Raw genomic sequence first — 25,909 nt, 5'->3', positions numbered from 1 at the left:
AATTGATTAAAAATCACTGTAGAAGATCTAACACATAGATATAGGTAATGCATTATAGTGACAGTCATGCTTGCTTTCCTTGTTAAACTTATACATGCTAATACAAGTTGTGTGGATTTGAAAAACCTGCACTACATAAGAGCACAGTGTAACTGCAAAAATATCTTCACAGTGGTGGCTGTCCACAGTACAGCAGGCTCCCTCACATGGGAGGAGATAGAACCCCTGATAATCCTCCGCTGCTGTTTGAGCCAGGAGAAGCTCTCTGCAGAACGCTATCCATCAGGCCTTTGCTGACTAGCAAAAGAGTTTTGTGATATTATACCAAACAGTTTGCCATTAAAGGAAATCAACATTTACAGCCATTATATTGCTTTGGCAGTGGAATCACCCTCTAAATTCAAGTTATCTGGTTTAGAGTATAAACACTTTGCAGACAATCATCTTGAATCAATAATATACCTTATTGTGAAGAAACAAAAACATTCTCACTCAATGTAATTCAAAACCAAACCAATAAATAAAACTAAAGCAATCTGCAGGGCTTGATACACTTCTACATTTGTGTGTAATTTGGTCGACCCTGACACCCCTTAAACTATAACTAAGCACGCACAACTCAGTAATCATGATTCAGTATGGAGTAAGATGATGTGTTTATTTTTGATACAGGTAGAAATGAGATGTGTTTTGTCAAGAACTGAGGTTTCAACTTAAAAGTTGAACGTCAGAAAATCATTTGAAGGGTTCAGGTAGATAGTAGATGTGTGCACCAGAGTTTCTCATCCTTGGTCCTGAACAGATAAAGCATTTCTGTAGGAATGCTGCTCTGCTATTTATTTTTCTAATTCATGTGATTTACAAGTGAACTGATGTCCAGCAGCTTTATGCAGTAATAGAATGACTTCCTACAATGAGTAGTGTGATGAACATATATGATCTGTTTCTCAGGGCACATCTTTATACAGCGTTGACACTGAAAGCAAATACATGTCTGTCAGACATCATTCAAAACACATGACATTTCATGTAAACTTTCTCAACAAATGAGACTGGATGTGTGTTTTCACGTCTGCATTCACGTCCGACATGCTCTGTTGAGGATTAGACAAGGAACTCTGTACAAGGCTCTGCAAAGCGTCTGTGTTTGAACCAATCAGGTGATGCGGTTGGGGTTGTAGCTGGACAGAAGGGAATGGCTAGGCCTCAGAGGTCCTTCTCCTGATCTCACCTATAAGATCAGCTCTTGATATATCAACCTGTGGAGACAGAGCAGAGGAACAGACACAGTGAGGTCAGTCCTGCAACCAAGTTCTAACCACTGTTAACTCAAACACATAAACACAAACACTGTAACCCCAGTTTATTTAGGTCAACAATTTTCTGGATAAATCTTACATGTTAAAGGATCAGTGTGTAGGATTTAGTGGCATCTAGTGATGAGGTTGCAGGTTGCTTCAGCTAAACTTTACATGCATTTATTCACAGAATGGGGACAGTGGATTTGGCCCTGATCACTTCCATTGGAAACACATTAGGAACATAGAAAGGACATGAAAAAATGTGTGAACTTGTCCTTTAACAATAAGCATACCCCTTTAGTTAAGCAGTGATCCACACACTGTCCATGTTCATACCTACAGTATTCACAGTACACAGAGATGTATTAGGTGTAACTGTCATTCTTTATGTATGATTTTATTTTTTTTGTTTTGACATTATGTTAACATTTGTGTGAAAAGTGCTACACTGCTCAGCTGGTACAAAAGCAGACATATTGTGATTTCACACATTGTTATAAAAATATTAATTATAGCCACTTCAAAGCCTGGTGTGCATGTGTGTCATCATGCACTTTACACTGTAGAATACAGACACAAATAATACAAAGAGGCACATACTCAAACATCACTCTAAAGGGTCATGTTCAGCCTGACAAACCTTAAACAAAACCTGCTTTTACTGTCACAAAGAGCTGCCCAACTCTTTCAGTCAGCTGACAACTTCAGTGCTTCATGACAGTGTGAGTGTTTGTGCGTGCATGTATGTGTGGCAGCGGAGCTGCAGGGTGTGACTTTGTGTGTATTCTGTGTCAGTCACACCTCCTCTCTGGTGGCCACGACACGCAGTTTGACCACTCCATCTTTCAGCTCCTGTTCTCCCAGTATGGCCACCAGGGGGATCCCCGACTCCTCACAGTGCTGCAGCTGACTCAGCAGTTTGGGGTTCTTCTTATACATCACCTCTGCCTGGACACACACACACACACAAATAAAAATGAAAGAGTGGTGAGTATAAGATGATTATTGTTGTACTGATGGAATAACAGCTGTGGAAATTGATATTATACTAAATATACAATGGACCTCATTCACATATGTGTGTAGAAATGTTCTTACTTTGCACATGCAAAATTACCATCAGATTCATGACACATGCAGATTTTGTTCTTACCACCATGCATATGTTAGTGAATCAGAATGATTCTAAATTGACAGGAGCGTGTCCGCTATTGGTAATTAGCATACTACCACGCCCCCATTTATCTATATAAGGAAAGTTCTGTTGGAGCGGTGCAGCAGTGGAGAGAGCTGTCACTCACTGCAAAGAGGACCATGATAGTAAAAATGTACAAGTTTACTACTGATGAAATGCAAACAATAGTTTCAGAAGTAGAAGCCAGAAAAGACAGATTTGGCTGGTAAACATGTCATTGGAGCCACCATTTGGAGCCTGTTCTAAATTTGTTTGGAGAGTAAGAACAAATTCAGGTAAGAACATATTGATGAAACATGATTTGTGCTTAAAATGATCATACACACAGTTTAAACACAGATTTGTGTGTAGGCACTGTTTGTGAATGAGGTCCAATGTGAGCTGTTGTAACTCCACTCCCTTCAATGCTTTTTCATACTGCCTTCATCTGTTCATGCTGGCCACCCCTGACTATTATATGAAACTCTGCCATTCTTTGAATACTGGCTACAGTATATATATCCAAACCTGCCATCGACCTGCAGATAATGCAGAAAAGTAGCCTGTATGGCTAAATGTGGCACATTTACATGATGGACCCAAGTGCTCATGTTAATTAATGTGCATTGTCCCTTCTTAAATAAAATACACATAAACTTCTGATAGGAAGTGGTTCCTGAGACTAAATCTTTCTGAATGTTAGTCTGTGATATGAAAATGTTTGTGAACACCTGCTGTACAGAACAAACAAACAAACACACCTTGATTCCAGCATTCCAGAGCTCAGTGACCAGTTTGAGTCTCTCCTCCAGCAGGTTCTTCTGTGCAGACGCCACCATGATCTGCACCTCTGTGGTCCGAACCTTCTCCGCTGAAGCCTGAACAACACGTGACTGTTAGAGTGTGCACAACACACACCTGCTGACCGCTTTGACTCGAGGAGCACCAACAATAGCCCAAACATTACCTCAGCCTTCTGCTCCATGATGGAGAAGATCCTCTCAATGCCGATGCTGACACCCACACACGGCACTTTCCTGCCCTTGGGGTCAAACATGCCGACCAAACCATCGTAGCGCCCCCCACCGGCCACGCTACCCACACTGACACTCTCCTCTGCAGGAGCCCCGTTCTGGGCCTCAGCGGGAACCGGGGCCACGCCTGCCTGAGTCAGCACTGCCTCATATATGATTCCTGTGTAATAGTCCAGACCCCGAGCCAGACTGAGGTCAAACACCACCTGCAGATGACAGAGAGCCATGAAGCAGAGCTATGGTGATGGCAACAGTGAAGTAAAGAGTTGCTGGTAACATGGTGAAGAGAAGAAGACAAAAACTACTGTTATTTTACAACGTATAATGTGTAGCTGAATAACAGCACGTCCCACCTTGTCTGTGACCTGGAAGAGCTGCAGGTAGCTGAAGAGAAGCTTTATGTCTGACAGGCCGGCACAGGCCTGCTTACTCTGAGACATCTTCTGGTCCTGAAGGAGGCGCTCTGCTAGGTCCATCCCACCTAAAAAACAAACCATTTCCTATTTCCATATCCAGTAGTTACAGAGCAACATTATCATTCATTTAGAGAAGCTGGTGTAAGTCCAATATTCACTCTCTTTTAGCTCTTATTTGCTCTCTACCAACACTGAAAACAGCTGCCTGCTGCTGCTGGTAACCAGGTTGATGTGTGCAGAGTTTGCAGGTTGTTCAACCAAACAATAAGCTAAAAGCACCATGGAGCTGCAGAATTCTGTATGTCCCTACATGTGAGCCTTTCACATTACAGGCAGTGTTTTGAGCCTATGTAGGCCTGCGATGTTGAATAGTAGAGCTTTAATATTTAGAAAGGTATTGATTTTTCACCACAGGAACTGAAGCTGAGTTTATACTTGGCACAAAGGGTTACAGAGTAGGTTTTGATTTATAGTTTAATAATAACTCTAGCGTCCAGGTGCTGTACTGCCCTCACAGAGCTCTGTTAGTTATTAACTAATCATTTTTTTGGCAATTGAGAATTCTCTTCAAATCTCTGATAACTTTCCAGAGTCTGACAGTGTTATACACTTATCCATCATCAGCAACACTCCCCCACCAACGTTAGACCCTTGCATATTTTGAACACAGGGCAGCTTTCAGTTAGAGCCCTCACTCACGCAGCTGTGACATAATCATTTACCCCACAATGTACAGCATTCGCTCTGAGTCTCACCCTGCATACTGACGTACTCCCCAATCTGGTCTGCAGCCTCCTCTGACAAGCCCTTCTCATTCACCATCTCCTTCTTCACATCCTCCCAAGACATCTAGTGGAGGACCAGAGGAGGAGAAGATGGGTCCAAGCCAGACGTTTATGAGAAGGTGAAAGGGAACAGAGGAAAAAGGAGAAGAAGAGGTCTTTAACCATTGTCTAGGAGGGTTCAGGTCTAGGTTTAGGTGGATTCTCCACAGCTGCAAAACTAAAGATGCTCTTCTGTAAATCAGGTGTTCTAAATAAGTACATCTCCACACCTTGTCCAGTTTATCCACTGTTGAGCAGATGGTGCGGAACTTGTCATCGGGAACGCCACACACAGCAAACATCCCGTCGAGGATGCGTCTGTCGTTGACCTGGGAATAAAGGACGTGGTTACAGACATGATACCTGCCGATCAAAGTCTGTACAAGTTTCATCTCTGAATGTAACTGAACGTATGAGACAAACCTTGATACGGAAGTCTCCGAGGTTCAGCTCGCTGAGGATTTCGTAGACGATCTTCAGGCACTCGGCATCCGGAATCATGCCGTCATACTGCCCTGCTATGTCAAAATCCTGAAACACATACACATTCATTATTTTGATTTTTAAGTGAATTAAACAGATTCCAGAGATCTAACAAATCAGCTGGCAGGAGGAAACAGGTGTATTTGAGGATGACTCACGCATTGGTAAAACTCTCGGTAGCGTCCGCGGGTCATGGCTGGGTTGTCACGGCGGTAGACCTTAGCGATGTGGTAGCGCTTGATGTTGGTTATCTTGTTCATAGCCAGGTAGCGAGCGAAGGGCACCTGAAAGAAGGCAAGTCAAGGACAACACACCAATCTCTGCTTTCATAGAGAGATTTATCAGGGATTAATGTAGTTTATATCAGGAGCTTTCTCATTTTAAATTACTAACTATTATTGAATAACATTTATGCTTTTCCGGTTTCACGAAGCTGTCTCACATAACTCTACGTGGATCAGATCAAAACCTGCCAACAGCCCGACTACTGACCAATCAGATCCCTGGAAACATCAAGTCATCATTCCTACAGGATCCAGACAGGGACAAAAGTCCTGACTTTGCTGTTCCAGACTTCCATATGTCACTGAGTTTAAAACAGCTTCTAACAGAGAGATAGTAAACGACACCAAATACATAATGAATGATTATAGCTGCGTTTTAATTGAGCAAACTTGCTTTCACTCCTACAGGGATTCCATCACTGCAGCTCAGAACTGCATGATACAAACTAAACCCTCTGTTGTATTTTAATAGTAAAAGAATCCACACACTGTTAATTAGCTCCGATGATTACAAATGCAACATTTCAATCAGATAGACCTCATCAGTCATTAACTACATTTCCTCTCCTCTCTGCTTTGGCAGCAGAAACAGTCTGACATTACTTTGAACTTTTGGATCATGAATAGTGTTCATGATCTGACATCAAAGCAAAAATACTCAAGGCATATGTAATAATTCCCACACTTAGTTATAGCCTTATAGTCAGGCAGACAGCGGTGTGTCTGTGGGGTATGAAGGATACAGTGAGGTCATATCTGAGGGACAGCAGCTCTCCTCCTTGGTCTTTGAGGTCGTAGATGAGCTTGGAGTCTTCTCCATACTTCCCTGTCAATGTTTCCTGTACACCGACAGGAAGATAAACATTAATGTTTGTATGTGAGGTGACTTCAGTGCATCAACACTATGTATATGTGTATGAGCATGTTACAAATGGTGTGAAATGACACCTTTAGTTCAAAAACAGGTGTGTCGATGGTTTCGGCTCCGTGGCGTTTGAAGCAGCTGATGATGGTTTTGAAGACTTTCTCTCTGATGGCCATCTGCTTGGGGTTGTAGTCCCTCGTTCCCTGAGACAAAAAGATGTTTGTTGATGTGTTTCCAGACTGTCAGCTGAATTTTACTTTTCAAACGTTTCAGAGAGACTGTCGATCAGCAGGGTTGTTGAGCATAAACTGATTAACTGTCAGAAATGTGAGTCTTAAGAATTTATTGTAGCGCATAAAATAAAAAATACCTGAATACTGAGAAAAAGTGTTAACGCTTGACTGAGATGGAAAAGTTGGTGTATGGATAAAAAGAAAATGTGACAAAGTGCAGTGGAAACAGACGTGAAGCAAACAGAAATATCTTTTAATTACATCATCTCATTGTGTTCTCTTCTTCTGCACCAGTTAAACGACACCTGACTAGAAAATCAGTGCCGCCAACTGTTTCTCTTGATGACCCCAATTCCTAATATTCATATAACAATATTAGATGGAAATATTGCATTTATTTTGCTGATTTTCTGTAAATTTGGTTAAATTGTGCATTAGATTTGGATGGAAACTTGGCTACTATCATTTTCATAACAACAACAGTGTGAAGATGAAGTTTTTTCCTGATGTGCATTAGAATCCAGATACAGATGGAAAGTTAATAGCAGGTGGAGACTGTTCCTGTTCACACAGTGCTCTGTATGTACAGTAAATGTATGTGTGTGTTGCAGCATGTGGTCTTACCTTTGCAGTCTTGAGGACAAACTGATGTTTGCCATCATCTCCTCCTAACCGAGCCTTCAGCTGCAGCAGTTTGGCTACCTCTTCATCAATCTGCAATACACACACACACACACACACACCAGAAGATAAGATCTTTGTGAAAACTTATTGTAAAAGTTTTCTAACAGAACTGAATTTATCAACATCAGCGAGAAACTTGATGACTAGATGACATTTTATTACATGAAATTTTGACAAACACACATGTGCACACAGCACCAGAGGCCCACCTGAGCCACAGTGATCCCGGCGAAAGAATGCAGAGATCGGACATGTGTTGCAATCCGGAAGCCCACCAGACCAGAGCAAGCACGAACACAAAACACGCCCAGCATGTTCATCCCACAGCGGAGGGGACACAAACGAAAAAGTCCAAAAGTTCAGGAGTGCATCATGTTTACAGCATTATCCAGTGGTATCGTCCAGGATCAGCCACAGCAGCCAATCACAAGGGTGAGTAGAGAGAACCAGGGAGTGAGTTGAGCAGCGATGTCCAGGACAGTGAGGTAGATGATGGTGATGAAGGGTGAGGCAGGTCGAGGTCAGCCGGGGTCAGCCAGGAAGAACAGGAGAAAAGTGGTAAGCAACCCTAGCACTAGGGGAGGGCGGGGCATGACGCATCATCATCATCATCATCATCATCACAGCGTGGAGGATAGAACATGAGATGTATCAAGTCAATCAAAGCAGCCAGCCTATCGCAGCCCCCCCCCTCACCCTCCCCACTGACATACACACATACACACACAGTCAGACAGGGTCCTGCTCTGACCCTAGTGTCAGCTCTCTGTGTCCAGTGTATTTAGTGTATCTGGGGCATCTAACATTTTAAAAGCTCTTGCAGCCTTAATCGGCAAAAATTTTGATGATCAATTAATCGTTGTGAGTCATTTTTTTAAGAAACAATGTGAATATTTCCTGGTTTCTTTAGTCCTCTATGACAGTAAACTGATATCTTTGGGTTGTGGACTGTCGGTCGGGACAAAACGAGACATTTTAGGATGCATCTTAAGCCCTGTGAAAAAGTGATCGACATGTTTCACAATTTCCTGTTTACAACCCCCAAAGCATTATGGGAACTTTAGTGCCAAAATTGAGAGCATGACTATCCCCCAAATAGCAATAAAGCAAGCAACAAAGAATAACAACAAGGGTGACAAAATCCATTAATATAACGTTTTTTCATGTTGCTCTGTCAATATATTTAAGAGTTTAGAAACCCCTAATCTGTAGCACTGAGCACTGAAAACTGTTCAGCTGGCATCATGTCTGGTCAGGTAGGTGGTCCTGGTTACTAACGTTTTTGCTAGTTTTTGATTGTATTTTACTTGTTTAGAGAACATTTAACATTTGAAAAGTGGCTTCTTCTGGCTTTTATTATAAGCACACAAAGATTTTGTAGAAAATAAATGTATATTTCTTAAATTAGGGTATGAATATAATGTCTTTATGGTATGAGTGCAAAGACCACACACAGGCAGTGTTGTGATGCTTGGAATAGGACGGGAGGTTAGGATCAAGCACTTTTATTCTCAGCTGTATCTGCTATTAACTAAAATTGTATACTTTCTACTATTTTCTCAAAGTATTACTATCATAAATATTATAGTGATTGATTTGAATAGCACACTGCTCAGCTGTAATGTAAACATGTGGTCTCTGGTAAAGTTGTAGTGGCAAAAGGTCTCAATGACACTCAAACAGCAGACAAATCAGATCACACAAGACAGAGGCAAATACAAGAGGACAGAGAGGAAAGCTAACAGAATAAGACACAGTATTAAGGCTGCTAACTGTGGGCTATACTCAGCTAAGGTAAGATCGCTGAGAAACAGATGGCGTAATAACCCCTAATGCATTAAGATGAAACGTTTGTTATTAAACATTTATCTTACACCAAACTCCATTCAAAATCCTAACAATACTTCCATTCTGTGTGTTCTGTTGAGCATGGCACCAAGAAGATCTTGAATATCACAGATGAACCATGTAAGATTTGAATGAAATAACTGCTGTATTTCAGGATTGCAGAGATAAACACTGGCGCTAAGCACTAGTCTAAAGTAATGTTGTGTGTGCTTGCTAATAACAAAGACACGTGCGGCATTAAGGTCTAATAACAGCAGGATAGCACCTGAAGAAACCTGGCTGCATATTTAAATGGTCAGTGGCAAATGTCAGCGTCAATAAAGCAAGCTATTGCGTCAGCTGTCCGACAATATTTTGGACAGACACGAAAGAAGTCCACGTTTAAACAGCGCGTCGTGTCAGAATTGTGTTAAAACGCCGCTTTGTAAATTAAAGTTGCTATATGTGGCTTTTGGGTCGGTTGACTGCTTTTCTGTCAGTTCCGCAACACTGTTAGCACTAGCGAGCTAACCCGGTTAGCATGGGTTAGCCACTGAAATGTGACGTGAAAGCACGCTGAAAGCTAACTGTTAGTGGCACCAGCGCGCGGAGCTAACATTAGCTGTTAATGTCGTGAACCTAGCTACTCCAAACACCGCTCATATCTGGTGTAACTTAACGTTAACTCACGTATCACTTAACATATATGCACTGTGAAATATAACGCGTTATGTCTGCTAAATTCCTGGAGTCATTCAGTCTATTCGGCATATATATAATAGAGCAAGAGGGTCTTCTTGTAAGAATAACAGCTGACAGATTTTATGAAGGGCATTTCGCTATAACAGTGCATATAAAGTATCTCGACTACAGAAGTGATTCATAATAAATCAGACAGTAACTGTTAGGTTAGTGAGTCAGTTGTATGCAGCATGATGTACTACAGGCCGCAGTAAACTGACAGAAATGAACCGGGTTTGGTTTGGCTGGGTTTTATATTTATTCATGCAATGTGAATGGAGTTCTCTCCGGGGGCTGGCTAGTCTGTTAGGTTAAATAGCAGATGTTAACATGCTGTTCACCGCATGTTACATTCTGGCCTTCACATCACCTCTACAGATCACTGCTAACTGTACTGACCTGCTCTTTGCTCGCCTTCTCGGACTTTAACTTCCGAACGACTTCACCTTGAGTTTTAATCGCTTCTTGTATCTGTGCCTTGTCGTCCATGGCTGTTCATTAACGTGTTTCCACCGCTACTCACACCTCCGGCAACCCGCGGCTGTCAGACTTCGGCAGAATGAAGCGGAGACGGAAACAAACCGAACTTCCGCTCCATATTTGCAAAGTAAAAGCATTCTCGAGAAAGTGTAGTAGTATTTTCAAAGTAAAAGCTTTCCGGAGACAATGTGGGATTAGCAGAGCAAATTTCCCAAATCTGGGAGGACAAGGTTGGAGTGAAACACCTAATGTGTTGTTTTTTCTTCTAAAGTTGTAAATGATAAATTGTAAAATTGTATCCCAGTGTTTGTAGTTACATTTAAAATGTGTGTACTTTGCCAAAATACAGATATTTTCCAGTGTTCATTTTGAATATTCAAAAAATGGAATTTGAAAAAAAACCCCACTAGTTTAAGCATATTGTTTTAATATGTTCAGGGCAACTCAACAGCTCATTTACAAAGCATCTCTCTTAGCTTAGCTTATTGTTTTGGTTTTAATTGAGCAGCTAAGGAGACAGATATTTTTCTCAGAAGTTGGTGGAGACCAAAACAGATATAAAAGGAGCTAACATACATCCGCAAAAATACAACTTCAAATGAATGCTAATGTAAATATGGAAAGCGTCACAAAACACAAATGGCAATCTGGTGTAGGTCATGCTGTAGCTAGGTGGTTAGAATAAAGATAAAGGAAGGAAGTGTAGGAGATAAAGATGAAGGCAAAGACACACATTTATTTACAAGTGTCTTTGATGTGTACACAGTGTGTCTAACTAAACATTTATTGTCATTGTCAAAATTCAAGCTGATAAAAAACAACTCAAGAATAGCCTACTAATTATTTGTTTTTTTGTCTTTTGGACCAAGTACAAGTGAAGTCTCAACTCTACAGCTCTGATGATCACTATTGGAGATTGAAATCAAACTCAAGCAAGACATTATGCCGTCAAAATCTGAAATGAGAGTTTCCCCTGGTAGTAGTCAACTTTTTGTTGGAACACTCAAAGTGTTCCCAAATTTGGGGCGAAAACCCAGCTTAAGATCTCAGAACAAAATCTGTTACAAAATTATTTTTTTCTTACTTTTTGCTATTTTCTTTGTGGGATACTCCCATGTCTTCAACCTACCGAACTGCCAAACAGCAAAAAACAAAAACAACTTTGGACATTGTAATTTAGATATCAACAGACATCAATTCGTAACTGGGGACAATGCAAAAAAAAAAAGATCTGGCAGAAATTAAGATCAAGTCAGATAACAAGAGTCCGAATGGAAAAAGCATTCTGAGGACTGGTGTATCCAAGTTTGACATTTTCAGATCATTTCCAATTATATGTAGTAATTTCCAATAGAATAAAATCACAAATATTTCTCAAATCACTAGCAGTTTTATCAAATTCCTGATGTGGGGCATACAGTGTTTAAATAGCATCAAATGGCAATGTACAGAATCACATGTAGGACTTTAAACCCTACATACAAACAAACATCTTCCTGTTCAAACAGTGACTAAAGTAAATTCATAACCAAAGTCCACATCTGTTGGGTGAACAGGGACCTGCCATCAGCATGTCTGTGAGTATCCCTGTATTACTTTATTTTGCAGCTAAATAGACGTATGGACTGTAGAAAATACAGCATTACGGCTGATATGAAGAAACATGTGCAATGTGAGGAGGCGTAACAGTGTGTTGCATGATGGACTTTGAACTTTAGTTTCATTCGTTTCATTGAATTGTTTTTTCATAAGCTACGTTGCTTTGAGACTTGGGAATTTCCTGTGAAAGTGGTCAAAGTAAATTGCTGATCAAGGGTAAATCTTCAGCTGCTTTGATCAAAGAACAACAATAGTGGCATGGTATTAGTTAGGAAGTTTTATCCAGCCTGCCACCCACCCCACACCCCATCTCCCTTTCCTAAGCTATCTGTTCACATGCATTGTTTTTCTTATTCAACTCCTGGGAGCAAAAAAAGGCTCCCAGGAGTTGCTCCCATGTACTTTTTTTCCGGGGGAATTGAAAATGAGTGCTAATGGTTGTCACATCCATGCTGCAGAAGACACAGGTACATAAAAGCTGTCACTGTTAGCAGTGATGCTAACATCTTTCCCTTGTGTTTGAGCAGGACAACATTTTCCTATCGACAGTGTGTGATCTTTATGTAGAATTTAAACAAGAGCTTTAATTGGAAAAGTATCTGTTACAGTACAGACTATTTGTAACTTTAGGGTGAACAACATGGGAATTCCCAAGGTCACTGGAAGATATAAAGGGCTGGATAGAAATCAAAGGATCTGCAACTTTTGAAAGTTGGCATCTTCCAGTTGGACTGCTGAGTTTTTGAGTCTTAGCATCCAGCACTAGTATGTTGAAGTTCACAGTGAGTCTGTATGTATGAACAGAGGTGATAAAATGATTCCTTTGGAATTTTTGATATCGCCATCTATGGGCCCCCTATAATTAGTACCTTTTTGTGATTGTGAAGATAGATCTTGTAAAACTTACTTTATTATTATTCAGACTCTAATATGTTGATACAAACTTTTGCCCTCAGGGTCCAGTCAGTATGGAGTTGTCCCCCCCTCCCTCAGGCCTGGAAGCAGAGTATGAGACACTTTTCACCACTGACTCCCTCCTCTTCCTCCATGAGCTGATCTCCACATTTGATGAGGAGGTGGATCAGGTAGGACAGCTGAAAAAGTTCTTTTTGTTTGATGAATTCAGGTTTTGGAATCTGACCTACTCTTTTCTCCTCAGGTCCTGCGGTTGCGAGTGTCCAGAAAGGCCCACTTGGACCTTTCAGGTGACCTGCCAAGCTTCCAGGAAAACACTGCCCATATCAGGAGAGATCCAACCTGGAGGGTGCTCCCCGTCCCCCCGAAGCTCCAGAGGAGACATGTGGATATTGGGGATCTGGCTCCCTGTGATACCCAGCGCTTCATTAAAGCTCTCCAGTCACCAGCACAAGGCATACAGGTATCACTTATATCATTTACCAGTGACCATGCAAGACCAACAAGATCTGTATATAACATGCTGCACTATTTGGTTCTGAAATCCCTTAATATAAAAGCTAATGGAGGAATCATTTACACTTGCATGCAGTAAGTTACCTGACCACACTGCAATTAAGGTCATTTTAAGGTTAACTGCTCACACAAAACACTACATAATGTAGGGTTAGGGTTAGGGATAACATAATGATACCACAAGATAATAATAATTCACTCCCCTATAAACTGTCCTGCAACCAGAGACATTTGCTGAGAAATACAATGACAATGACAAGTGGGAAAGTACTGAGCCATTTTTTTTCTTTCTTTCTTTTTTTTATAAAGATCCCATCAAGAAATGTTTTAATCTATAAAAATCCTCTGATTGGAATAATAATTTGTGTCTGGCATGGTTTTTTCACAAAAAAGTTCTATTATCTCATTAAAATCCTTAAAATTAGATCTCCTCCCGCTCCCTCATTAAACATCCAGAATCTATGACAATTTAAATATTTTTAATTTCAAAAGTTAAACTGCTGGATACAAGACATCTCCTAGTTAACTGTGAAGTCCTTTCTCAGTGCACAGTACCAGTCAAAAGTTTGGACACTCCTACTTATTCAAGGGTTTTTCTTTATTTTTACTATTTTCTACACTGAAGACATCGAAACTATGAAATAACATATATGGAATTATGTAGAAAACAAAAACGTGTTAAACAAACGAAAATATGTTTCATATTTTAGATTTCTCAAAGGAAGCTGTTTGCCTTGATGACAGCTTTGCACACTATTGCCCATAGTGTGCAGCACTCCATCACTGTCCTCCTCTCTCCCTCAGTAGTGGTGTCTGCAGCAATTCCACAAGACCATCAAGGCCTGATTCATACAGTCTCCTCCAAACAGCTGATGTTGAGATGTGTCTGGTATTTGAACTCTGGGAAGTACTGATTAGGGATCTAATCCAAGGTGCCGTTAATTGGTGATATCTGAGGCTGGTAGCTAATGAACTTCTCCTGTGCAGCAGAGGGAACTCTTGGTCTTCCTTTCCTGAGGCAGTCTTCATGACAAACAGTCTCATCATAGCGTTTGATGGTTTTTGTTGCTGCACTTAAAGTAACTTTCAAAGTTCTTGAACTTTTCTGGATTGACTGACCTTCACGTCTTAAAGTAATGATGGACTGTCGTTTCTCTTTACTTAGCTGAGCGGTTCTTGCTATAATATGGATTACTACAGTAGTGGCATAGAGCTATTTGCTGTATACCAACACTACCTCAGCACAACACAACCAATGGTGTCCAACACATTAAAAAGGCAAGAAATTCCACCAATTAAGTACAATGAACTTTTGACAAGGCACAGCTGTTCATTGAAAAGCATCCAGGTGACAATCTCATGAAGCTGGTTGAGCAAATAGTCTGCAAATCTGTCATCAAAGTAAACAGTGGCTACTACGAGGAATCTAAAATATGAAACATATTTTCGTTTGTTTAACACTTATTTGTTTACTACATAATTCCATATGTGTTATTTCATAGTTTTGATGTCTCCAGTATTGTTCTACAATGTAGAAAATAGTAAAAATAAAGAAAAACTCTTGAATGAGTAGGTGTGTCCGAACTTTTGACTGGTACTGTATGTGCACTGACCTATCTGCACTGGACCACAATTGGCTCAAAACTAGTTGTGATGTCATAAATCAGGCTCGTCAGTACACGGTGAGTACTTAGTTACCACTTGGAGCAGATGAATGTTTAAACAGCCTTCTAGTGTCAAACTCTGCACATACATGATTCTGCACAGTGAAACTCAAACATCCAACTGAAGGAACAAGAAGCAAAACATTTTTGACCAGAGGGGGGATTTAAGTATAAAAATCTAATTGTGAAAAATAGCTCCAGTTTTCCATCACTGGTACATACGGTACCAATAGTACATGAGCTATCACTGTTAGCAGTGATGCTAAAACCCCATGTTGGAGCAGGACAAACTTGTGTCCTATGTGATAACAGCTTTAAGATGTTGAAAATATTTTAAAATGCATTCATTATTTTTTTTTAATGTTTAAGGAGCCAAACAACAATATCAAAAGGAAAACATACCAATCAGAACACTACACTTTCTCAAACATAAAATCATACTACTGTCTTGAGTTTTCTACCATGCCTCTGTAGACTCAGTTGTAAAGGTTTTTTTGTTTTTTGTTTTTTTGCAGGTTGACTTCGATGATGGGAACTGTCCTACATACTACAACCAGATCAAAGGCATTCATAATGTTTTTAAGGCGGTGTACAACCAGTTCCCCAGTAAGTGGTTTGCTTTACATTGATGCTCATGCTGTTACATGGACAGCAACGTTTGTGTGGATGCACATGTGTGAATATTCCAGACTTGCAAACGCACCTCGATCATTCACCCACCTCTGTTCATGTATTAACAGATGTTCCACACATATCTCAGGCTCCAGTGCTGATGCTTCGTCCCCGTGCCTGGAACATGGTGGAGCACAACATGATGGTAGGATAGCGTTTTCTCTACCTCACTCAGTTGAATTTATTTATTAAGAGCAGGTTTGGATCCAGATCTGTCTACTGAAGTGGTTGAGTGGAGCCTAACATGTCTCAGAAGATATCCTGCATGACTGGCCTGCTTTGAATCTAATGATTATTTTATTTATGTGTTCTGGGATTTAAAGCCTCACATGTACGATTTAAAAATTGGACTTTAGCACCTCATAGTGTCACTACCCATCTTATTTTATTTGGTGATTCTAGTGTTCTCATACAAAATATATTTGAATTTTGCAAATTTTAGGCCAACAAAATTATAAATTACTGAAGGCCTCAACATTACACCCCCAGAATTTTATTCTTGCCAGTGTGGAGAAAGCTTTGAAACAGCATTCAAACTAACATAAATAACAAAATCAAGTTTTGATTGGAAACCCTCTTTTGGGTTCCAAAATGTTTTCTGAGGATGGAAGGGGTTGAAAATTTAGAGAGAAGATCCATCCAGGACTGACAGGGCTGTTAAAAATTGCAAGGGGGCAATTTTTATTTTTTTATCATGTCGCGTGCGGCACACACACCCCCTAAACACAACAAACATCACTGTCCATGGTTTTGAAACAACGGTTAAGCAATAGTTACATGTATCTGGGTGTCTGGGCGGCTGTGACTCAGGAGGTAGAGCGGGTCGTCCACTAATCAGAAGATCAGTGGTTCGATTCCCGGCTCCTCCAGTCCACATGCCGATGTGTCCTTGGGCAAGACACTTAACCCCAAATTGCTCCTGATGGCTGTGCCATCAGTGTATGAATGTGTGTGAATGGTTAGCTTCCTCTGATGGGCAGGTTGGGACCTTGCGTGGTAGCCCCTGTACCCATTCAGCATACGATTGTGTGTGAATGCGTGAATGTGATTTGTAGTGTAAAAAGTGCTTTGAGTGGTCGGAAGACTAGAAAGGCGCTATACAAGTACAGTCCATTTACCATCTTGGCCAATAATTTTGTTGTGTATACTTTTTTTTCCATAAACACACAACACTTAAACAGAGGGAGCAAAAAATACAACTGAAGGGTCTAAGCCCCCTTAAGACTCCTCATGGCACCGGGCCAGATCCATCCCTTGTTGACTGGCCTGATAAATCCTTACATCATTTTAGGGGACTGTTTACATTAGTCACATGGCGAACAGAGAATTACCAGTTCCACCTGCTCACATCGGAGAATTTGCTACTTTGCTCATTTGCATTTTTTCTGTTGGTCAGACAAAATAATCAGTTTTCATATATCAATTTCTGCTCTGGTACCTTGTAGTGGTCATTGTTTGTCATTATTTATAACATGTTATAGGCTACATTTGTATGTGAATAATAAAAAAATCATGCATAAAAAATACGCATTCTCTGTTTTTCTGTGGCTGTTTGTCAGGTGGAGGGGAAGGAGGCTCCTGGTCCTCTGTTTGACTTTGGACTCCTCATGTTTCACTGTGGAAAGACACTGTTTGAAAACAAGAGTGGACCCTTTTTCTACCTGTCAAAAGTAACACACACACACACACACACACACATGCACACAATTTGTGTAATATGAATATGGACAGTGTGAAGCTCTACTTTTTCTCCCTGTTTTCCAGGTAGAGAGCTTCATGGAGGCCAGATTATGGAACAACATATTTGTCTGGACACAACAGAAGGTCTGCACATGTGTTCCTACACATATAAATCTCATTTACACTTGGTATTAACATGTGATCTGTACCTGGAGACATTATCTGGATCATGATAATACGATCTATGGGTCTTTGCATTTACACCTGGTATTAAAATGTGATCAGATCTCAATATTATACCAATAGACATGGCATGTCCAAGGTCAGGGGAATCAGTGACTTTTCGATTTACCACCTCTAAATGCGGTCTGGCTGATCTGACTGTATTCATATCACAATGCGCTTTCAGTGCATTAACACCTGTATTAACATGTGTTGGTGTAAATGGGATGTAAAGGTCCTTTCCTTCCCTCTTTGTGCAGTTTAATCTGTAAAAATGTATCATATTTTATGAGATGATCATGTTTTAAAATCCTAATCTGCAAAATACAGTAACTAGTCACTGCAGCAGCTCAGATAAAAAATTGTAGACTGTAAAATAAAGATATTTCCCTCTAAAATTTAGAGTAGAAGTACTAATGCCTCGAAATTATACATTACAGCTACAGTTTTGTTACATCACTGCAGCAAACAGGGTCCTTCTAGTGGTGAGGACAGTTCAAATTATGCTAAATATGAACAGAAAGTGAAGACAGAAATTGAGAGAAAAATCTAAAAAGTCGGATATGTGAAACCGTCTTCCATGCCTTTCATTAACGCAGCTATTGTGGGATTTACCATTAACATACGGACACGGTGCTGATCATTTGGAAGCACTCCTGCTGTAGCTGATATTATTCACAGCATGCGTTTAGCACACAGACTCCCCCTGGTGCTCATCAGGTGAACCGCAGACCCATCTAACACATCTGCAGCCACACCTCTGCATTACATGCAGCAGAGAAAGTCAAATGTTCTTCCTGTTTTATTCCATATGTTTTCAATGTTTACACCTCAGCTTTAAGCAGTTCTGTTTATCAGTGCAGGTTTGTCAGTTTCACTGTCCATTTTTAACATAGCCATTTGTCATTTAATTTATTAATGCCTTACAAATAATCTAAATTGTTGACTTTGGTTTCAATTTTATTTCATTTTTTTTTGCCCTTTGTATGTATTCAATGTTAATAAGTATGTCTGTGTGTGTCTAGCTGGGCCTTCCTCTGGGCAGCATCAAGGCAACGGTGCTGATTGAAAATGTATTAGCAGCGTTTGAGATGGAGGAGATTCTCTATGAGCTGCGAGACCATTCAGCAGGACTCAACTGTGGCATCTGGGATTATTCAGCCTCCTTTGTCAATAAGTTTGGTGAGCCAAAAATCTTGGTTTGTAGCTGCTCCTGTCATCAGATTTAGGGTTCATGTAATGAGTATGATGGAGTATTTTTATTGTTATATAGGTTAGTAACTTTTTATAAGCTAACTCTACACAATTATAGTGAAAAGGGAAATCTCCTAACAAGACGTCATGTGTTTCTGGTCCAGGTCACCGACGTGCCTTCTTGCTGCCTGACCGCAGTAAATATGTCAACATGGAGAAGCGTTTTCTGCACAGTTACATGGACCTGTTGGTTCAGACGTGTCATCAGCGGGGAGCGCTGGCCACAGGAGGCATGGCTGCCCTGCTGCTGCCTCAGGACCCAAACAGTGACCCCTACAGGACAGTGTTGGCTACTGTCACCAGGCAAGAGCATCACTGTTCAGGCATTTACTCATTACACTGAGTCCAACAGTAGTGCAGGGCACAAAATCTAAACTTACTGATGCCTGAAGTTTTACAGGTAGTGTGACAAAAATTGTAAAGAATGTCCTGAGGGTGGTGCTAGAGAATAAGCCACGGGGTCATTAAAACCAAAGGAGTCCGTCCTCCTGGGAGCATGAATGAGCTCTGTGAATTTGATGGCAGTCTGCCATTTAGATAATATAATCTTTTGTCCTGCGGGTGGCACAAGAGGTTCTATTTTGTAGTATCCCAAATGAAAGGGTTCATCCTCTGGGGAGTATAAATGTGCTCAGTATTTGACATGGTTAACTGCCCTCTAGATTTTGCTATTTCTTGTGTACATTTTGGATAGTGTGGTCTGATGGTGGCACTAGTAGAAAGGTCAGGAAATCAACAAAAACATTAGGATTTATCCTCTGGAGACAATGAATGTTCACAACAAATGTCATGAAAATGTGGTTTTTAGTGTTTGAGAATTTTTGTCAATGTTTGTCAAGGGACAAGTTGACCAAAATCACTTTGCGTCAGAAGGATGTTGGTGGAACTTGACGGTGCTCTGGCCAGTGGTTTTGGAGGCCACTCTTACACCTGTAGTTCAGTAGTTCATTTGGTTTGGACATTGTTGCCTTTTAGCTCTGGTCCAGTTCCTATTTACTCTGACTGAACCAAGAAGTGCAAAGATGAAGTCACATGGACTGACGTCCAATGGTTCATTGGACAGTTTTGCTGTTTTTCTCTTTCAAGAGAACAGGAAGGTGTCCAAACTTTTGACTGGTACTTATACACACACACACACACGCACAAACACACACACACACACACACACACACACACACACACACACACACATACACACACACAAACACACACACACATATACAACATATATATATATAATTGCATGCACTATCACAAAAATCCTGTGGTTGATCTGCTCTGTTTTTACACCACAAATAAACAGCACCAAAGTCCACATGGAAGACTGAGAACCTGTTTTTCAAGTGGTCAATGTGATTGTTTGAGCTAAACACAAAATACACCAGAGTTTGTTTTGAACCAAACCAAACAGGTTAGATGTGAAAGCACCCTGGGATGTCTTTTAATATTTACATTGGTGACATCTGAATTTTGTGCTGAGTTGACAAATGTTATCCTAACAATGCTGCTCTCTTTCTCCTCTTTTTAGACTGAAGTTGCTGGAGATCAAGGCAGGTGTGGATGGTTTCATGGTGTATGACCTGAACTTGATTGAGCCCATGCAGAAAGTAAGTCCTAACAGATCATGATCTATATACTGTTTCCTAGAAATACAGAATGGTCAATAACATAATAATAAATAATAATAATAATAATAAGAATTTCTGATCTATTCTCTAGTGATAATACTCTTTTCCCTGTTGCAGCTCTTTCAGCTCCACACTGATGGTGATAACCAGCTCCACCAGCTTCGAAATGATGTCACTGTGACCCCTGATGACCTGCTGTCCATGCCTGCGGTCAGTCACTTAGTAGTCCCATAATAGAACTGCAGAATATACCAAATACACCAAAGCTGCAGCACTTTCTAGATATTTAAATCAGAGATATTTGTGCAATTGGTTGTGAGTTCATTCATGTGCAAACAGACTCCTCCAGCCTCCACACTACTAAAGGCAAAGACACTGTATTGCGTTATAGCACCGTACAGGAAGATAGTGCTGTTTTACTTTGTGCAGATGTTATTAGGAGGGAATGAAAATGTTCTAAGAAGATACAAATGATTGACAAATGAAAGGAAAAGGCACCACAAAGTGTCTTAGCTTGGTGTTGGTCCGCCTCAGCTTCAGGTCTCCAAGTGTGTAGAACTCTACTGGAGGGATGAACTTAATTCCTCCAAAACATATGTCTTCATCTGGTGTTTTGATGATGGTGATGGAGAGCACTGTCTAAAACCAAAATCTCCTACAAGGTGTTCAGTTAGGTTGAGATCTCATCTCAACATTGTCATACATATCACAGAGCATGATGGGATGAAAACATAATACTGACCTGGGTAAAAGTACAGGATATGCTGTATTAGTCTCTAATGATAAAGTATAATTTCATGTATTTTTCTTAGGGAGGAGTCACCCTTTATGGTTTGAAGTATAACATTGCAGTCGGTGTCCTCTTTATTAATGCTTGGCTATCAGGTAAGTACATTCATTCATATATTCAATGAGTCTTATTGTGCAGACTGACTGTTAAAACCACACTCTGTTTCTTAGGTAAAGGTCACTTTTTCTACAGAGGCCAGGTGGAAGATTCAGCCACTGCAGAGATTTCCAGATCACAGGTGAGTTTAGGATTAAATGATCCAACTTCAGCACTCATCAAGTGTGTCCACCACAGAGGAATAACTTATACATTTATACATAGGTTCTAGCTGAATCAGGCTGATCAAAGCAATCAAGCAATATATACAAGATGTCTCCTACTTCACTATAAGTCCATTCTCAGTCCCTCAAGTTTCCATATACTGAACCATGATTGATGCCAAATCATGTTTGTAGGAACACATGTTAAACTGAGATTTAAGGTGAACACAGAGAAACTTTCCTCCATCAGCAGACAAATGTGAAAACCAATTCTGCACATACATCATTCTGCACAGAGAAGAAAACAACATCACAGTCAAGTAATAATAACCAAAACACATTTTTGGGGGGACTTTAATACTGGAAAATGTTTAAAACGTTTCAATCTGCCTCTGAATCAAGACATATATCAAAATACACATGGTGAAGTCATGATGAACAAAATCCTGTCTGAAAACATGTCAGTCATTTCATGTCACTGAGGTATCACCAGTTGAATTTACCATGTTGGATTCTATCTAAATGCTCAAAAGTTATGATACATTGCTCAGAGTTTATATGTGCATGTCATCAAAATGTGTCTGCAAATTTAGAATGTGTTCAAGAGATATTGCAGTTTATATCAAATAAGTCACACCTCCAAGAAATTTGAATTTAAGAATGGCATATCATCAAAAAAACAGTGAGAAATCTGTCTGGACAGAAATGTATAAGGCCCAAACATATAGATGTTCTTTAATCAAGGAATCCAGTTTAAGGATCATGAGATGATTAAAAATGACTAGTAGGTGGTTCTATGTACACTAAAATATTTTCACTTGTTTTTTGGTCCATGGCCATAATTTCTGCCAAATGTAATTTGAAACCTGGTAACATCCTGCTAACTAGCAGACAGACAAACAGAGACAGACAGGACAGGAAATACAACATCTTTGGTGATAGTAAAAAAGAGCTGTGAGCTCATTCATTTTCTCTGCCTTCATAAGAGAGAAGATTATGAAGTCTGTTTGTGTTCATATACAAATTCATCCTCTTTGAGAACTGGTTTGTGGTGTATTTTACCATGAATGGAGCTTGTGTTGTAAATCCATGTTTGTCAAATGCAAAAATCAACTTTTATTATTATTGAATGTAAATATTAGGGGGGAGAAAAAGTTTGTGTGCATGTGTGTCTCAGGTGTGGCAGTGGATCCGTCATCAGGCTCAGTTGGAGGACGACAGCAGGGTGGTGAGCAGGCAGCTGGTGACTGACCTCACTAAGGAGGTCATGATGGAGCTCAGCGCTCTCTGGCACTCTGTTAGGTAAGCAGACTCTTCATAATGACACCTTTCGGAACAACCTGCTGAGCAATCAGGACATGTGTATCCCCTCCATTGTGTGGAAATTTCAGCGAATAGGATTAATAGGAACAATAGTCTTTTTATACTCTCTGGACCATGAACATCACACAGATTTCATGGACATCTGGTCACTACATATGAAGTTCTCTGGAAAACGATTCAGGATCAGAAACAGCACATTGCTTTCTAGTTGTGACAGAAAAAAGTAAATTAACTACAAAGAATTTAAGCATTTATACTGAAAACTACACTCATAGAAGGACAGAACAGCACAAAGCCTCTGATCACAGAATACACAGAACTTTTAATAGTGTGTGAGATACTGATGAGAAGTTGCTGTGATCAACTTGTAAAGCTTGATTGAAAATGTTTTTTGTTGCCACGAGAGAACACACCGTCTATGGAGCCACCTGAAATGGTTGCAGCTCATTGATGTATTGTAAATACAGCTAAGAAGAATGTTAATATCAGCCGCCCAGGGTGTTCATATGGAAAACATTCATGCTAAGTCAAAATGATAGGATATAAGTATATTTTTACTTTCATTCATAATAAGTCATACTTATGACACAGTAAATCGTATTTTTTATTTAGTATCTCATCATTTTGATCATGTCCTTCTTACCAAGGCTTTTTTTTAAATCATTTTAAACTTTTCACCTATTTTCCCTTGTTGTAAATGAGTTTCCATGATTGTTTCCATCACTGAAAGACAAATGAAAATAGTTGCTTTTTCCATGCAAGGAATGTTCTGTTGTATCTGGACTGCGGCTCAGATGTGCAGCATCTCTCTGTCTCCTTCAGGGCTAAACAGAGGCTACACACAGCAGCGGACATGTTCCTGGAGGTGGTCCTGAAGAGAGATTTCCCAGAGTTCATCACCACCTACTTGAATCAGGACCACACCTTCCTCAGCTCCCACAGCACCGGACAGGAGGAGGATCTGAACACAAACACACACCGAGCCAAACTGTGAAGGTCCAGCTGAACACAGCTTCATGTTCTCTGCTCAACTGCCTTTATGTAGGATGACACACATAAGTTCACCTCACTGACTGAAAGGCGGAAAGGTCCTGACTCATGAGTTGTTCCCTCTGACAGGCAGCATCATGTCAAATGGCTGTGAATACTGTCAGTGTAAAGTGAAGTATTTTCCACTCTGAGCAGCAGAAGTCAGTTTCATTGGACCTCTCACAGCTGCTTTCAATCAGGATCAAACACAAGGGATGCAAAAAAGTGAATCAAGGTGAAGTCTTGGACATTCGTGGGTCACACAAAGCACAACTCTGATATCTGCAGCAAATAAACAATTTAATGACATCACTTGCCATGGACATTTTGCTTTTTTTGACATTTTCTGATCATTTACATTTGTACATTTTGTCATTTGGCAAATGCTTTGATCCAAAGCAACATAGAAGTGAGGCAAGACAATCAAATGTTTGAGGACAGTGACTCCAAAAGAGCCCTGGTACAAACTCTCAAGTAGCTGACCAGGTACAAGTGCAATGAGAAAGTTTTTTTCCCTTTTTTAAAAAAATATATAAAGTAAGAAACAACAGGAAGTAGACAAGTGCATGAGAAATAATATAAGCAACAAGAAAGACGTACAACAATCAACAAAGTGCCAAAAAGGTTAGACAGCATGCTGAATCAGTAATAACATGCATCAGTAATGAAAATAATCCTTGGTTGCAGCCATGTATGAAACAGTGGTTCAGTCTAAGTTGTGGTAACCTCCTTTAAAGCACATGAGACACTGGTGCAGGCATGTGTGTAGAAGGCTTGATGGTTACAGCCCTGTTTACTGACTGCAGCATCAACAGGCACTTCTCTGGAGCAACAAGGAGACAAAAAAAAGAAGCTAGCTTCAGTAAATAATAATACTCTAAGTCACCCTCAAGGATTAAAACAATCTGCAGATGTTTTCTATCTGCATTTTCTGTTGAATACCTCATATATTAGTGCATTTGGATAAAGATGCTAGACTTGCTTTATATTTTAAGAGTTAAATTATCCCTAAAAGTCATGACAACATAAAGGTGCTGAATTAAGATACTGCTGGCAAACTGACATAAATGTTCATGGGCACACTGAGCCAGAGTTTGTCAAATGTGTGCTCAGGTATGAGCAGCATAAAAGTGTTCAATGTCAGACTAGTGCTAAATGAGTTCAAGGGGTTAAGAAGCCTGATGGCCTGGAGGTGGAAACGGTCTTTAAGTCTTTAAGGATTGTGCTCTGATACTCTGGACCCTGGTACTGCCTGCCATAAAGAATAAGGAAGGTGATGCAACTTTTCAGACGTTTGTGAGGATCACCAGGTCCATGCCAAACTCTTCATGTCTCCTCAAAATGAAATGCAGTTGGAAGGAAGTTCGAACCACCAAGTTTGTGTAAACAGTCCAGTTGAGGTCCTCAGTGATGTGCACATCCAGGACCTTGAAACTGCTGACCCTTTCAATGTCACTTCAGTCAACATGTGACAGCATGGTCGCCCTCATGGACCCTCCTCTGCTCCCTTATTCTCTTGTTAGTTTTATTGATGTTGAGGCAGAGATTGGTGTCATGACAAGAATTCACCACTTCAACCTCCTACCTGTAAGCTCACTTATGTCATCTGTGGTGAGGCCGAGGATGGATGTGTTGTCTATAAATTTGCCGTTGGCATTTTAAGCTGTGCATTGCAACACAGTCGTGAGTAAACAGTACAATAGAGGGCTCATCATGAAGCCCTGGGGGCATTCATACTTAAGGCCAATTCATGCTTTCTACATCCACATGATGTAAATTTCATCATCTGCCCATGACAGTGAGGGTCCGCAGCCAGGCAGCAACTACCATGATTTCAGGATGAAGCCAATGTGGAAATCCCTTGAAAAGCAATGTCACCGGCATAGATGCTCCAACTGACTCCCATTCAAAAAGTGTCAACTTCTCTCTAGAAATAATAAATCAATCTTTTTTTTTCAACGAGTCATTAGGGTCTCAATCGCTAATTTCAGGCCCTCTAATAAATGTGCTG

The 25,909-nt window shown here is 40.3% G+C and overlaps 2 protein-coding genes across 7 annotated transcripts; one reads left to right on the top strand and one right to left on the bottom strand.

Moving 5' to 3' along the window:
• Positions 1-639: 639 nt before the first annotated feature.
• On the bottom strand, positions 640-10,452 carry hars (histidyl-tRNA synthetase). Of its 2 annotated transcripts, XM_042418835.1 has the most exons (14): positions 10,266-10,354; positions 7,508-7,872; positions 7,239-7,328; positions 6,465-6,584; positions 6,260-6,355; positions 5,391-5,516; positions 5,173-5,280; positions 4,980-5,078; positions 4,681-4,774; positions 3,863-3,990; positions 3,443-3,715; positions 3,237-3,353; positions 2,103-2,249; positions 640-1,259 (listed from the first exon to the last, which is right to left on the bottom strand). In XM_042418835.1, the coding sequence occupies exons 2-14, from the start codon at positions 7,616-7,618 to the stop codon at positions 1,200-1,202; spliced, it is 1,569 nt and encodes a 522-aa protein (XP_042274769.1). In that variant the 5' UTR covers positions 7,619-7,872; positions 10,266-10,354; the 3' UTR covers positions 640-1,199. The 2 variants fall into 2 exon arrangements, with proteins under 2 accessions (XP_042274769.1, XP_042274770.1); XM_042418836.1 differs by lacking the exon at positions 7,508-7,872 and having other exon boundaries at positions 10,266-10,452.
• mlsl (malate synthase-like) lies at positions 7,883-24,207 on the top strand. Of its 5 annotated transcripts, XM_042418832.1 has the most exons (16): positions 10,528-10,576; positions 11,855-11,923; positions 12,902-13,030; positions 13,105-13,323; positions 15,556-15,646; positions 15,781-15,857; positions 17,272-17,382; positions 17,477-17,536; positions 18,640-18,796; positions 18,973-19,171; positions 20,397-20,475; positions 20,614-20,706; positions 21,309-21,381; positions 21,457-21,524; positions 22,724-22,848; positions 23,692-24,207. In XM_042418832.1, exons 2-16 carry the CDS (start codon positions 11,918-11,920, stop codon positions 23,861-23,863), a joined length of 1,659 nt encoding a protein of 552 aa, XP_042274766.1. In that variant the 5' UTR covers positions 10,528-10,576; positions 11,855-11,917; the 3' UTR covers positions 23,864-24,207. The 5 variants fall into 5 exon arrangements, with proteins under 5 accessions (XP_042274763.1, XP_042274766.1, XP_042274767.1 ...); XM_042418829.1 differs by lacking the exons at positions 10,528-10,576; positions 11,855-11,923 and adding an exon at positions 7,883-9,092; XM_042418833.1 differs by lacking the exon at positions 11,855-11,923.
• The last annotated feature ends 1,702 nt before the right edge of the window (positions 24,208-25,909 follow it).

This window comes from Thunnus maccoyii, chromosome 8 (genome assembly GCF_910596095.1).
Source record: "Thunnus maccoyii chromosome 8, fThuMac1.1, whole genome shotgun sequence".
NCBI lineage: Eukaryota > Metazoa > Chordata > Actinopteri > Scombriformes > Scombridae > Thunnus > Thunnus maccoyii.
This window is presented reverse-complemented; position numbering and strand designations above follow the sequence as displayed.